At 46.2% G+C, this 15,373-nt stretch overlaps 1 protein-coding gene across 9 annotated transcripts in view; it reads right to left on the minus strand.

Moving 5' to 3' along the window:
* The window catches only part of TTC7B (tetratricopeptide repeat domain 7B), a 238,212-nt gene that overhangs the window by 95,013 nt on the left and 127,826 nt on the right, over positions 1 to 15,373 (minus strand). For all 9 annotated transcript variants that reach the window (XM_060295192.2, XM_060295185.2, XM_060295188.2 and 6 more), the window contains 3 exons: positions 4,396 to 4,479; positions 3,302 to 3,406; positions 1,418 to 1,535 (listed from right to left, as the gene is read on the minus strand). In XM_060295192.2, coding sequence (XP_060151175.1) covers positions 1,418 to 1,535; positions 3,302 to 3,406; positions 4,396 to 4,479 — 307 coding nt within the window. The remainder of the gene's footprint in view (positions 1 to 1,417; positions 1,536 to 3,301; positions 3,407 to 4,395; positions 4,480 to 15,373) is intronic.

The following is a 15,373-nucleotide window of genomic DNA, read 5'->3' on the forward strand; positions in this document are numbered from 1 at the left end:
ACTAACTTAGAACAACAGTGAATGAGCTAGAGGCATCCAGAGAGCTGTCCCAAGAGAACCGTGGATACAGATGAGACCCAGCAGGGTCACGTGACTCTCCCAAAATTAGGTGTAGAGTCTCAACTAAGAAGTTATATGGATAAACATATGCTATGAAATTTACCCTTCACTGAAAGCCTACTATAGTTAAAAAAGTGTTCTGGGTATTGTCAGTGTATATGAAAAATTAGCAAAAAAATCTATGATTGGAAATCAGTTGATATGCAAAACTTCTCCAGGGTCTTTGATATTTTAGGGCAGAGGAAAGAAAGATTTGGGGTAACATGTAAAATAAACTATAGCAAAATTACAAAGAAAGCAAAAGAAAATGAATACCATAAAAGTCAGGGTAGTGTCTTCTCTTAAGGGGGCTTGTGATTGGGACGGGCAGGTAAAGGGCTCCCAGGTAGCTGGCAAGGTTCTATCTCCTAAGCAGGGTGCTGCTTATAAGAATACTTTCCCTTATACTAATTCACTGAGTTGGACAATCATTTTTGAGATTTTTTTTGGTATTTGTGTTACATTTAACAACAAAATGTAAAAGGAATAATAGAAAGTTCAGAAAAACAATTTACCAATTTACCCTTTCTGCAAACATATAATTGAAAACTCATTAAGTATAGAAAACATAATTAAGATTTTTTTTTTTTAGCCGGAAGCCCATCCACCAAAACAGTAAATACATCCCAAACGTGTAATGTCACTGCAGGTGCTGTGAGCCACTATACTACACGTGTACGTATCCGTGAATTAAAATGTGCAAATGGGGACTTCCCTGGCGGTCCAGTGGTTAAGACACCGCGCTCCCACTGCAGGGGGCATGGGCTCGATCCCTGGCTGGGGAACTAAGATCCCACATGCTGCGCGGAGCGGCCAAAACATAAATAAATAAAAAAGAGTTGTTTTTTTTTTAAAAAAAAGTGCAAATGGATAAGGGGCAGGTACTGATAAATCAAGGGATGCTTTCTGGAGGAGGTGGGCCCTGAATGCTTCTACATTCCTAGCCTAAGACCCAACATCCCTCCACATGGGGAGAGCTCAGGCCAAGCGCTGGGGCAGAGTCAGGTGAAGGCCGGGTGGGGTGAATTCTCTCTCAGGGCCCTGCTCACCTCACTCCTCAGGACAGATCCCTACAGCTGCCAGCTGGGCACCACCAGCACAGTGCACCTGTGAAGAGGGCCTGGGAGCCGGGGCACAGGGCCTGCATTTCTTCCCTCCCATTCTCCGACCGGTCCAAGCAAAGAGGACAGCGGTGGCAGGTCCCCACAGGATGGCAAACGAGGAACCAGCCATGCGCCCTCCTGAGACAGGGGATGGGCCGGTCCTGCAGTGCAGACTTGGTGGCTCCCCAGCTCCCGTGGGCGGGGACTTCGCTCACCGTCAGTGGCCTGCAGACTGTACGTAAGCCCCAGGGCCAAGTAGCCTTTGGCCTTGAACTCTGACGTTTTCTCTCCCGCATCAACGACGGTTTTGGCAAACTTCTCAGCCTCTTCCAACTGAAAAACCAGGTAAGTTAAAAACAACACCAACATCCTGCAGAATTTCTAACATGAGTTCCCGTAAGCATCTGCTGTCCTAAGCGATTTCTGATGAGTCACTGTGAAAATAACTCCCAGATCTTCCAGTTCCACTCTGGTGATTCTGTTTTCTGTATTTCAGCTTCTCAACAGTCCTCAGGATTCCCACCTTGCCTTTTTGCTTTCAACCTTTCCTTATCGCTTTTTTGCCCTCTTTTCCAAGGTCACTTGCATACTTGGTGGGGCTCTTTGTCGTCTCTGTTTTTCACTGATTGGCTCTGTGATTAGATTGTGCTAGGTATTCAGAAGCTATGTATACATGTATGTATAATTTGTAAAGAATAAAGTTCTTGAAATATTTTGTGCTTGGGTCTTTCCTTTTTTGCATGACATAAAGAATCTTTTAGGCTTGGATTCTCTTTCCCACAAGCTGTTAGAAATTTCAAAACTCCATCTATTTATTTTACAGTACACCGCACACAGACCTCGCACTGGCAGATTCCAAAGGGAAGAATGTGCACCTGTAAACTACACCCACAATAAGACCTTTTGCACAGCTCACTAGAGGCAAAAATAATAAGATTCGCTCCTTCGGGGTATGGTAAGTGCTGATGTTACTGAAGCTGGGTGATAGTACATGGATGATAGTTGATTATACTCCTTACTTTTGCGGTATTTGGAAATTTTAATGATAAAAATGTAAAAAATATACAGAAAAGATTTGTTATTCTCATCTTGTAAAAGAGAGTCAGGTTTATGTTAGGTGTTATGGTGATGAATGATGCCATCGCTGGAAGGAGTGTGGCAGAGTCACAGCTGGAAGCTGGCATTTTCAAAACCGAAAGATTCGGTCCACTGCTCCAGCCACTCTCGGGGCCTGCCTGCATGTCCCCTCACTTGCCACACCAAAGTGTTAAAACCTGCACGGACCACACAACACCTTCACGGCTGTGTTTCAGGTGAGAGCCACATTTCAAAATGTGTTTTTTCTTCCACACTTTCCCAAGAAAAATTTGACCAAAGTAGGACACTTTCTTCACAATGTTTACTCTCGCCCTGCTGGGTGAGAATAAATGGAAAAAAAAGAGCAGCAAGGACCGTCATGGTAGAAAACCTTAGCCACGTGCCTCAGTCTTTTGGGCAACTTCTTCTTATCACTAACCTTGACATGAAGTTAGAGAAAGACATTAAAACTCCATTGTATGTGGCGATCAATTGAGTTTTCTAGTTTCTGCTCAAACAGTACGTTTTTGAGGTACTACAATTGTTACAAATCAGGCTCTTCCCAGATTCAAAGCTGAACAAGAACATTGGAAGCGGAAAGCCTCTGTGCAGGAAGAGGAATGAAGGAAGCTGGGTTTACACATGAGCTAAAGTAGAGGTTGACTCTTGGCTTTACAGAAAAGCTCAGGCTCTCCTAAGAGGGAATCACTGAGTGACATAGACTTTTTCAGTCCCATATGACTTACATACAGGATGCGTCTGAGTAGGAATTCCAATTCCATCTTACCATTTCTACTTTTGAAGCACATTCCCATGAAAAAGAAAAACCTGGAGTTGTACTGATTCCCCGAAGTCCTTGGGGTGGGGTTGAGGCCTGAGGAGGGCTGTAGCCTGGGCCAGAAGCCCGGGGCTCTGAACAGCCTTGCTTTTGTGTAGCTGATGCACTGCTACTATTTCCTCTCTGCCTAGGAATCAAAAGGGTGGCAGCCCCCGCACACGCGGAGGGCCCCAGCCCCACTCACCCAGTGAAGGGAGCCCATGCACAGCTTTGCGGCCAGAAGTGGGATGGTGGCGTCGTCCGGCTTCAGGCGGATGCACTCTTTCAGCACCTTCACCGCGCGAGCAGACTTGGCAAAAGGAGATCATTTCTGTGAAACTCAAAATTTTTGACAGAACCAAATACTAAAGCCTTCCCAGTGGGGTTTCTGGTTAGGATACACTCTTAATGAGGTTTTCCAACTTTCACCCAATGAAGCAAGGGCCTGGGGATGGAGATAACCTGAGCTTGGAACTTTTGGGGGACCGGGGAGTAAACTGTGGTTAAAACAAGTGAAAACGCTGCCCCGAATCCCCCTAGTTTTATTCCCTACTTGTGTAGCCATTGTAAAAGTAAGAAAAAAATAAAGATAGTGGAGGTTTACATTATTATAAAAAAGAAACTATCTAATTTAAAGCATACCATTCAGAATGGAAAGCATACAACTCCACTTTGCCCCAATAATCTTGTGTCTCAGACTTTACAATTCACTAAAGGGCCCAAATTAACAAGAATAACAGTGGCTATTATCTTTATTGAGTGTGTTCGTTTTGGGGGTCCTATGCTAAACACCTTGTGGGTATCATCTCACTACCTGATGACAATTCTATGAAGTCGGTACCATTTCTCCATGAGACGGAAGAGGAAGCTGAGACACTAAGTGACCTGCCATGGCTCACACGGCTTCGAGGTCCGCACCAGGCCTCTCTCTCCACAGCCCTTGCTTTCAACCAATACCGTACACGGTCTCAGATCACATCTTGCTACAGATAATTAGCAGATTTCCCCTGCCAGGAATAGTTTACACTCTCAAATGAGTGAAAGGGGTCAGTGTGAAGAACTGACCTTACAGCTTCAGATAAAGTTACAAACACTAGAAAAAGGCAAGAATTTCAAAATTTTCTTCTCAATGATGTGTCCATGTTGGCCCCCAAATAATTAAATTCGATCACTCATTTATAAATGACCACAGGACAGTTTCAAGTAGCTGGTGTAGACATCTACCAGGCATCACATCATCCCATGAAATTCAAGTTAACCATCAACACAGAGGACTGCATGTCAGAAAGGGAGACTCACTTTTCCAGCAGCCATGAGTGACAGAGCAAACTGGTACCAGAGGTGGAACTCCTCAAAGGCAAACTTCATGGCTCTTTCTAAGCACTGGATTGGAAAGAAGAACAAATGCAGACAGGTAAGAATTGCCGGTGGCGCAGCTGGGCAGGTGTGAGTGTGCGTCTGTGCGCACTAAGAGCAGTCCTACCACATCGGCTTCCCTGGAATGCTTAAAGCACCCTGCTCCTCCGAACCCTCCCGAGGCGCCCCCCGAGGCAGCCCCCTGGGCCAGAAGCCGGGGGCAATCCACAGCTGACTACAACACAACCCTTGATCCCAAGGAGCTTTTCATCTAATACAGGCAAAGAGGCAGGTACACAAACTACTCAAATACAAGGTCCCAACTGACAAGTGTCCCAAGAGGAGGAAACAGAAAGTACTGTGGGAAAGCGGTCACGGGCATCGGGAACGGCGTCCTGGCAGACTGGTACTTGAGCCAGTTCTGTTGGATGAGAAGGGAGAAAACACAGCTAGGATTCAGAAACGGTGCTCCGGGAAGAGGGGGGACAAACAAGGACGTGGAGGCACGAAAGAGGATGCTTCGACGTGCCAATGACAAGGGGTCCAGTATAAACCCAGCTGAGGGCACGGGCGGCCAGAAGGCAGGCGCGGCTGGGGCCGCGTCACTGAGAGTCTGACGTGGTGGCTCCTTGTCTGAGTTGTTCCATCTCCCTCCCCCTCCCCAGCTTTGGTTCTCCCTCCTCTGTGCTCCCAGAGTTCATACCTGTGTTAATGTGATGTCTTCACCCGCCCCAGCCCAGTCCAACCCAGTCCAGCCCAGCCCAGCCCAGCCCAGCCCAGCCCAGTCCAGCCCAGCCCAGTCCCACTCTGAGAAACTATCCAGGGCAGAGATCCTGTCTTCAATGTCTCCTCAGTGCCCGCCTGAGGCGGGAGATCTACAAATGCAGGTCACCCAATCCATGAGGAGCCTCTGGTTTCTGCATAGAGTGACACGACCATGTCAGAACCTAAGGGAGATCATGGGATGAGGGAGGTGTATGACCAGGCGGGTGTATGACCAGGGTGGATGAAGGCCAGGAATAAGGTGGATAGAATGGTCCAGGGACTTCAGAAACAAGGACAGAAGCAAGAAATGTGTCTGAATTAGAATCAGCAAGGAAGGGCCACCCAAGGAAGGAGCGGGTGGCTGGTGAGATGGAGGGAGTGAAGGGGGCCCCCAGAGTCTCCGGCCTACATACCCGGGAGCAAACCCATGGCACGGAAGGTCTGTGTATGCAGGTGTGTGTGTGTGTGTGTGTGTGTGTGTGTGTGTGTGTGTGTGTGTGTGTGTGTGTGTGTGTGTGTGTTTATTAGAGAGAACGACAGAGAAAGAGACAGAGAGAAAGAGAGACTGGGGAACACGGAAGGTCTGTGTATGCTGGGGTGTGTGTGTGTGTGTGTGTGTGTGTGTGTGTGTGTGTGTGTGTGTGTGTGTGTGTGTGTGTGTGTTTATTAGAGAGAACGACAGAGAAAGAGACAGAGAGAAAGAGAGACTGGGGAGGCAACCTGAGGGGAACTAGCAGGCAGAGAAGAAAGTGCAGAGATGGGTTAGAAAGCCAGGCCCCTGGAACAATGGGCTTCTCACGTGAGGCCTTCTCCCGAGGAGGTTTTTAAATGAACAGAAAAGCCTTAAACAGCAACAAAACCTTCACCCTGAGAGGGCAGACAGCTCCCATCAGGGTCACCTCAAAGACTGATGTGGACATGCGGTGGCACCTACGGCACCACGTGGACATGCGGTGGCACCTACGGCACCACGTGGCCCCTCTTCTCCAGCGACGCTCCCTGCAGCCCGGGAGCGGAGAAGAAGGACAGGTGGGATGCTTAGGATTCATGGATGCCCAAGGAGGGAGGGGCAGGGGGCTGGGGCTGAGAGACAAAGCAGCCACAGAGAAGGTCATGATACAGGTAAAGTGAAGGGGTGAGAGGAGAGGAAAGAATTCCAGGATTTTAAATGGTATTCACAGAGAAAGTCACAGTAAATACTGTGCTGGTTGGTTTACTGTGAAAACCTGCCCTAAAAAATATATTAAGAAGCGAAGTATAAGCAGTTAATAAGCCCATGCTAATGATGGTGTAGGATGTAAAACGGACACTTGGTCCCTTATTCTGATCCCACTGGAGACACACTTCGTCAAAAACTCGGGGGTGGACATGTGACTCCGTCCTAGACCAGGATGTTGGCAGAAGTTAAGGGGAGGGCACCTGCAGTTGGCATACACTTTGCCCTCAGCCCTGGTCCTTCTTCCGCCCGGGACACAGACTCAATACTGGAGGTGGGGCGGCCAGGAAGTGAGAAGCATGAGGACAAATGCTACCCTCTAGAATGACTGAGCAGAAAGAGAGAAGGCGCCGGGCCTCTGATATCATGAGATGCTGCAGCTGCCTCTCCTCAGACTTCCTGCCATAGGGAAAAAATACTCATATTTGGTTAAGGCACTCACTATATGGTGGTTTTGTTCATTACTTCTGGATACACCTCTCACTAATAAAAACACTGAATAGCAGAGCTGGGATCTGAATCTGTCGCCAGAGCCCTCTTACCTGCTCTGCTACACAGATGAGCAACAAGAAAGCATTACTGTGCCTTTAAGAAGCACAGTGGGTGTAAAAAGAGGAAAGCACCTCGCTGAGAAGATCAAGTGGGTGAGACGGGGTGGTGCGGGAAGACCTAACCCAGGTGTGGGGCGGCACGGGCTGGGAGCACGTGGGGCAGGACAGGTATTAAGGAGAGAACGCCAAGCAGTGAAAAGCCAGTGCTTGGAAACTGACTTAGGGAAGGGGGATGAGGGATGATGAAGAAGGAAACCAGAATGATGATCACATTGGTGGAAGTAGGCAAAGGAGTCAGTATGTGGAGAGAAGTAGGTAGATAATGATCAAAATGAGGTTTGTTCTACAGCTCCACTCAACGAATTCATTGCAATATAACCACTAAGCACTTAAATGTGTACACGGAGACATTTAAAGGTTTAAGTGCTTTTCTGCCTCCTTTTGTGAAGAAGAACGATAAACATCAACTTCTTTCCTGATAAACAAAAGCTCACAGCTCAAACACTCTGCTCTGAATCAAAAAGCTAGAGCTTATAAATAAGTGTGCATCCTTATTTTCTTTTGTGACAAAGGCCAACATACTCATTATCTTCAGTGAGAAACATTCATGGAAGCCTAATCGGTATAGAGCTCCACTCCAGGTGCTCCAGGGAAATACCAGCCCTCATAAAGAGTAGACTCAGAATCGTGGGGCTACCAGGGAACTTGGGAAGCATCTAGTCGAAGTCTCTTAACGGAAGGGACATTTGTCATTTTGGCTGCCTATCACCTCAAAACTCTCCTGTTTATTTTCAGGCAGGAGTTGGGGTAAGGACACCCTAGATAAAAGGGGAACAGACTCTGCTTTCCAGGTGCCAAACCTAAGGGTGAACGAAGGAGGGAAGCAACTGGAGTGTGTCACGTGACCTGAGCCTGGCCAGTGAGATGCTCCTGCCAGCGAGCTGCATCCAGAGGTCTGGGCAGGGGGACGGGCCGTTGGAAGTTGTTTTCCATGGCCAGGCCTGGGGGCCGCGGTAGCAGCCGGGTTGGTGGAAGCCCTCCAGAGTTAACAGTATCCTCCCAGACTGGGGCAGGGGGCTTTGCCTCCTCAATTTCTGCTCACCCCTGTTCTTTAGCCTTCTGTGGATCCTGTGTGCTAAACGGTATGCATTGGTAGATGCATGACTTTTCTGCCTGAATTGACAAGTCACGTCTGTTACCTACAACCAAGGTTCTGAAGGTGCACCCGATCAAATGCTTCAGGCCCCTCTGATAGCACCCCCTACCACCCAGCCCCCAACAAGTAGTTGTACTACTTCTGCCTGAGAACTTTCCAGAATAGGGAATTCATGACATGTACAGCAGCTAGAAATAAAGAATCACCACAGGTTAAGTGTGTGAATTTGGGCAAGCCAATTAACTTCTCTATACCCAGATTCCTCACCGTAACGTGAGAAATATAACAGTAATTAATGTAGCTAGTTACCAGGAAGATTAAATTAGTTAATACATAACAAGCAACAGGAACAGTACTTCAGATACAGGCTAGTAGGTGCTAAAAAAAGGTTAGCTATTACCTAAAATTAACATTCTTATATTAAGAGAGGAAATGTAATATGACAGCTATCATTTTACCCAAATTTAATATATGAAAATTCAAACGTATAATACATAATATCAGAAATAGTTATTTACTTTACAAAATGTTTCCTCATTTTAGAAAAGGATTCAATCTGAGACCCTTGAAAATAATGTACAACTTTATGGAACCAAACTGTTAGAATACATGTTTATTATTTCCTTAATAAGTGGTATGGACTAAAAGTCTGTGTCCCCCCCCAAAATTCTTATGTTGAAACCTGATCCCCAATGTGACCGTGTTAGGAAGCGGGGCCTTTGGGGTTGATTGGGTCATGAGGGCGGAGCCACAGAGAGATTCCTTGCCCCTTCCACTGGGCGAACAGCGGGCAGTCTGCAACCAGAAAGCAGGCCTTCACCAGACATCAAATCTGCCACTCATGACCTTGGACTTCCCAGCCTCCAGAATTGTGAGAAATAAACGTTTGTTGCGTACAAGCCACGCAGTCTGTGGTATTTTGTTACAACAGCCCAGACTCGCTGAGACAACAAGCTCTTTGCTAACACTGCAGCCAAGTGCTCTTCTAATTGCTTTACAGGAACTGCCTCGTTCGCTGGTCCTAATGACCCAACAAGGTCCAAGCAGGTACTGTTACATTTACAGAGGAGGGAAATGGAGCACAACTCTGCCATGTGACCATGCAGGGTCTCAGAGAGCTGTGGCAGAGCCAGGATCTGCACACAGGTGGTCTGGTTCCAGAGCTGGAGCGCTTATCCATAGCTCTCCACTGCCTCTGAGACGTTAATTACAGACAAGCCACTCAACTGATTGGGCCCATCCCTACCGCATAAAGCAGAGTATAGCTAAATAAAAGCCTCCTAAAAATGCCACACGTTCCCTGAAATACTCCCGAGATTCAACAATATTTTGTACTGCTGAGGGGCCCTCGCTCCTGTGTCCTCTTGGGGATCCCTGGAGCTCTGAGGACTGAGGCCTTTCCAGCTTGCTGAATTTTCAGGAAACTTCACAGATTCCAGAGATGCCCACCAGCATCACGGTGGCCCATCTCAAAGGCGCACGATTTGACAAAGATGTACCCAGGCCATGGTTTCCTCTACACTGCAGATCTTTCACAGCCCCTCCCAGCTCGGACCCCATTCTCATAACTGTAACTACCCACGTCCCATTATAAGCCATCGGGGTGTCATAGAGAGAGTTAGGAAACGCAAACCAACAATTACAAATTAACCCTTCACCCCAATTCAAAAGTATTGGCGCTCTGGCCTCAGAGCCGATGGCTCTGTCTTCCTGTGGGCTCTTGGCATCCTCTATACAATGACGGCAGCTGGCTCTGAAAAAGTGCCCAGACAGCTCCAGATGCTCCTGAAATCCTGATGCCAAGCGTACTGCTCGGCTATGTAACGCGTCCTCCCCTATGTCCCTGTAAACACGGAGATTATATAAATCTCTAAGCACTCAGGTCGACATACCTCAATCACAAAGGAAGCGCTCTTCCAAAGAATGCATCTAAGACCAAAGGGAACTTGGGGCGTCACTGGAGCACCTGCTATCCACAGCCTCTGCCCCTTAGACTAGGGCTTTGCTCACCCCAGTTCTGTTTGGCTATCCCTTTTAAGCACCTTAAACACATATGTATGTGACAGAGTAAAAATTTCCAGTTTATTTTCCTTCTTAAAAATTTTTATTATTACTATTCCTGTTCTCTGTGAGTTAACTGCCTTTGATACAAATAAGAAGTTTGGTGATAAAAAATTTTTATTGTTGAAAAATTTCAAACACAAAGATAGGGGAAATAGCATAATAAATCCCCGTGTACCCTTCGCCCTATTTCAACTACCAACTCAGTTCTCAACCTGTTTCATTTGTATCCCTACCCATTTCTCCCCAACATATTATTTTGATGCAGATCACAGACAGCATAACATCTTGTCCATAAATTTAAAAATTCCAGTTTTAATGAAGTAAGGAGCCTGGGAGCAGAATATATGCTATAAAGTGAGATAATTCACATTTCAATAACGGTTCCAGTCTAAAAGAGGTACTAATGAAAATGGAAGAAGATGTAGGTGTTGCAGGATGGAGACAGACGGGAGTGGGGTGCATATAAGAGGCGGCTTCGGTCCCCCAGACCCAGCCTGGCTGGTGGCTGGAGAGGAGAGCAGCACGTGCTGATGGCAGCGGCTCTAAGGCCAGACTGCCTAAGCTTAATCCAAACGCCTCGCTCACCAGCCAGAGGGTTGTTATTGGGTTAAAGGAAGTCATACGTGTAAAATGCTTAGAAGAGTGTCTGGCACAGAGCGAATGCAATAAACATGCTACTGCTGATGTCGCTTTCACGAAACAAAGAAGTAGTGGATGCTGCTGCAGGGCTAGATCTGCGGCGAGGAGCCCTGGGAACGGGGCTGGGGTGCCCGTGGAGGGCAGGGGGAGAGAGGAAGGGAGCCCCTAAGTGGAAAGGGGGAGATGAGAGCTGGCCCTTTTCCACTTCCAATGTCCAGCGGAGAGACGGCAGTGTGGGCCTGGGGAGAGGGACGTGGACTCCAATGCAGATCTGCAGATCCCTTAGTCACCCACACAAAACGGCAGGTGATATCTCCAAATCATCTCCCTTACAAGGAAAGAAGATGGATCTGGCAACAGTATTATCTCTACCAGGAAAGACAGGTCCATTTGCTGCAATCAGACTTATTGCCACCTCTCTCTAAATCCCAGATAACATTCATTTAATACCAAGAATATTTGGTAGAACAATAATTAGACTCTAATTGGCATCCTAATCATTTGAGTGGTCATCAAAATGTCACTTCCAAAAATGTTATTTCCTTTTGGTAGCAAGAGCTCATCCCTTCCAGTCTCCTAATTTGGCTTTTCATAAACGAGCCGTCTCTGAGGGGGCTCCAGGGATGAGAAGTTCTTCTGGCAGAAGAAAAGGATTTAGCAATTACCTTCCTAGTATGCAAAGCCCAATTACACGAACTGGGTGCATGGCAGTGACAGCTGTGCAATACCACAAGCAAGGAAAAGCCAACGTCTATATTTGGAATTCAACGGTGAGATTCCAAAACCCATGGGGGAGGGGGCAGGAATAAAATAATCAGATACCCCTCAAATTTAGCCTGGAGGGGATGTCTAAAATTCATCACTATTAAAATAGAACAAATAACATAGAGAACTGTCTCCATTATTCACCTTTGTGGACAGGTTGGCCATATCCTACAAGTTCTCATAACCTAGATCCTTCGATTGATTAGGAAGCTTTTCTTTTCTACATCGTATATACTTAATGAATCAATTAATAAATGTAATTCCTGGCAGGTGTGTAACAATTTTTAAAAATTTAACATGGTATATGAATAATATTTCATTTCCTTACTTTAGCGGTGAAAAACTAAGCAATGAAAAACTATCTAAGCAATTTAGACATTCTGGACCATTATCTTAGACCCACAGATTGATATAATCAGAGAGCGTGTTGACCTTCGAGATTATCTCGTCCCATTCTTACTTTACTAAGGACATGGAAACTAAGACCTAGAGAGAGGAGATAGGACCAGCCCAGGGTCACACAGTGGCAGCCCTGGAATTAGAAGCCAGGTCTCATGATGCTCAGGTCAGAGTCCTTATTTCTAAATTAACTGCATATAAAAGTACAAATTAAAGTGGAGTTCGAGAGATCTACTCTACAAGGAGTCTGGGGCCAGGAAAAGCTTCTAAAAGTCAGGCTGATGGGACTCTCAGCTACAAATAAAAGTCCTCCTACCCAGTTTTGAGAAAACATAGACAACACCCATCAAGGCTTGCTCAAGTTTTCTCCCCTTAAACTGGAAATAAAACGGAGCAAACCCCACGTCCGTGCCCCCGCTTCCCGTTTCTCTTTTTGCTCTAAAGCAGCGATATGGCTTCAAGCAGAGGAGTGTCAAATCTTTATTACTTCAGCAGATGCTTAAATTAGAGGCCACCGCTGCCTCTGGCCATGGTGGGGGGAGTAGAGAGTGGGTTGTTTTTCAAAGGTCACAGACTTTATTACAGAGCGTGAACGCTGGACGCCACCCTCCGGCACGCTCTCCCTTCGAGGATGTGAAGCAACTGGATCAAGTTTGCACAGTGAGTAAAGGGTTGCCAGGTTTCTACTCAAATACCGCTCCATCTGCTCTTTTGCTGATGTAGCCCTTTGTTATTCTTACAAAATGAATCCCTAAACTCAGGAAATGGGCATTTCATTCCTCTCCCTCCTCTCTCCCCAACTGCCCTCACCTTTTGGTCTTTGTTTTCAGTCCTTCTCCCCTGGCTCTGGGCACCAGGGACTTCAACCATGGTGGCCCCTTGACACACACAAGAAGTAGGGAGGGAGGTAAGGTGTCCCGGGTGCTCCCCAGAGGTGTGTCTTACACAAAGTAGGTGTTCAACGAACGCTTGAATATAGGTCGAATGTTAGGATCCATTCTTCTGGTTGTCCTGTAAGGGGGGCCCCAGACAAATCTTCATGACCTTGGATTTGGCAACGGATTCTTAGATATGACACCAAAAGCATGAGCAACAAAAGAAAAAAATCAGTACACTAGACTTCATCAGAATTAAGAACTTGTGCGCATCAAAGGACATTGTCAAGAAAGTGAAAAGACAACCTACAGAATGGGAAAAAGTATTTGCAAATCATGTATCTGTTAAGGTTCTTATCCACATTAAATAAAGAACTCCTATAACTCAACAACAAAAAGACAAACAGCCCAATATAAAAATGGGCAAAGGGGACTTCCCTGGTGGTCCAGTGGTTAAGAATCCTCCTGCCAACGCAGGGGACATGGGTTCGATCCCTGGTCCGGGAAGATCCCACGTGCCGCGGAACAACTAAGCCCAGGCGCCACAACTACTGAGCCTGCGCTCTAGAGCCCATGGGCCACAACTACTGAAGCCCAGGCGCCTAGAGCCCGTGCTCCGCAACACGAGAAGCCACCGCAATGAGAAGCCTGCACACCGCAACGAAGAGCAGCCCCCGCTCGACGCAACTACAGAAAGCCCTCACACAGCAACGAAGACCCAAAGCAGCCAAAAATAGATAAATAAAAAAATAATTTTTTAAAAAATGGGCAAAGGTCTTGAACAGACATTAGTCCAAACAAGATAACGCAGATGATGAATATGCACGTGAAAAGATGTTCAACATCATTAGTCAACAGGCAAACTCACAATGAGATACCATTTCACGCCTACTGGAATGGCTATAATACAACAACAACAGCAAAAAAACAAAAACAAAAAATAAAAGCGTGGGTGAGAATGTGGAGAAACTGGAACACTCGTGCCTTGCTGCTTGGAACATAAAATGGTGCAGCTGCCGTGAAAAACAGTTTGGTAGTTCTTCAGAAAGTTAAACATAGAATTACCATGTGACCTGGCAATTTTACTCTTGGACATATACCCAAAAGAACTGAAAACAGGAACTCAGATACGTGTCCATCACTGCATTATTCACAATAGCCAAAAGGTGAAAACAATCCACACGTCCATCAACAGACGAATGAATAAACAACATGTGGCATATACACACGATGGAATATTACTCAGCTCTGAAAAGGAATGGAGTTCTGATACACGCTATCAGATATATTATTACAACACAGCTGAAGCTTGGAAACACTAGGCTAAGTGAAATCAGCCAGAACCAAAAAACTAGTACTGCATGATTCCATTTGTATAATGTACCCAGAATAGGCAAATTCACAGACACAAAAAGTAGCTTAGAGGTTACCAGGTTATGGGGGTTGCGGGAATGGGGAGTATTGCTTAATAGGTACAGAGCTTCTGTTCGGGGTGATGGAAAAGTATGGAAACAGACATACTGGTTACACAACACTGTGGATCCAATTGATGCCACTGAATTATATATTTTAAAATGGTTAATATGGCATTTTTTAAGTTGAAAAATTTTTTCCCTTGAGGGCCATAAGAAGAGAACAATGATGCTTATTTCAAAAAACATACGCATAATGGTGGGAATATAGACACCTGTGGCCACATCAGTGGCTGAGATTCTTCAGGGCAGGCCTGTCGTTCAAAAATGATGTAGTTGATCCCTACTGGGCTGACCCCCAAAGCTGGACCAGAGCTGGGATCTGCACCAGTCAGTGCTCTGCCCCAAGCAGGGCCCACCTCTTCCTCTGCTATTTCCCAAGTAAAGGACCTTTAACCTTTGGGCCTACCTGGGGAAGATACACTCATTGTACATCCAGGGACAGTTTACCCCCAAACCAAAGGAAAGCAGGATGAGAATGTACATTGGTTTTGAAGCACGGGTTTATTCAGCAAGTGTTTACTGTGCACCTATCACGAACCAAACGCTCTGCCTCGATTTCTCAGAAGTCTGCGGTTCCGTTTGCATCAGGCCACCCTGATGCCTTCTAGGGACCCTGGCATGTAGGTCAAGGCTGGGTTTCTGCAGAGTGAGTGGGGCTGCATGAAATACCAAATGTTAGTGTAAACTAACAAATGATAGGCCGGTTAAGCAGATGTAGTTAGATGTTCAAGTGTTTTCTACAAGGCTCCCTGATTAAATAAGTGTTTGGGGTACGGACGTGTAGATGCCCCTTTGGTACAAGCACGAGCCAGACAGTCCTACCCACAGAACTATAAAGTTGTTGAGATTTACCATAAACAAATGAATACGAATTCAACAGGAAAGATAAAAAAACCATTTCTGTCTTTAAAGCTGCCATGTCTGTGTAGAGGGGATACACACACCCTTCAAAAAGGACCCCAAAACATTCTGTCAAAATGGAGCCATTAATAGTCAAATTCAAGAAACAATTCCTT

The sequence above is a fragment of the Globicephala melas genome, chromosome 2, assembly GCF_963455315.2.
Source record: "Globicephala melas chromosome 2, mGloMel1.2, whole genome shotgun sequence".
Classification (NCBI taxonomy): Eukaryota; Metazoa; Chordata; class Mammalia; order Artiodactyla; family Delphinidae; genus Globicephala; species Globicephala melas.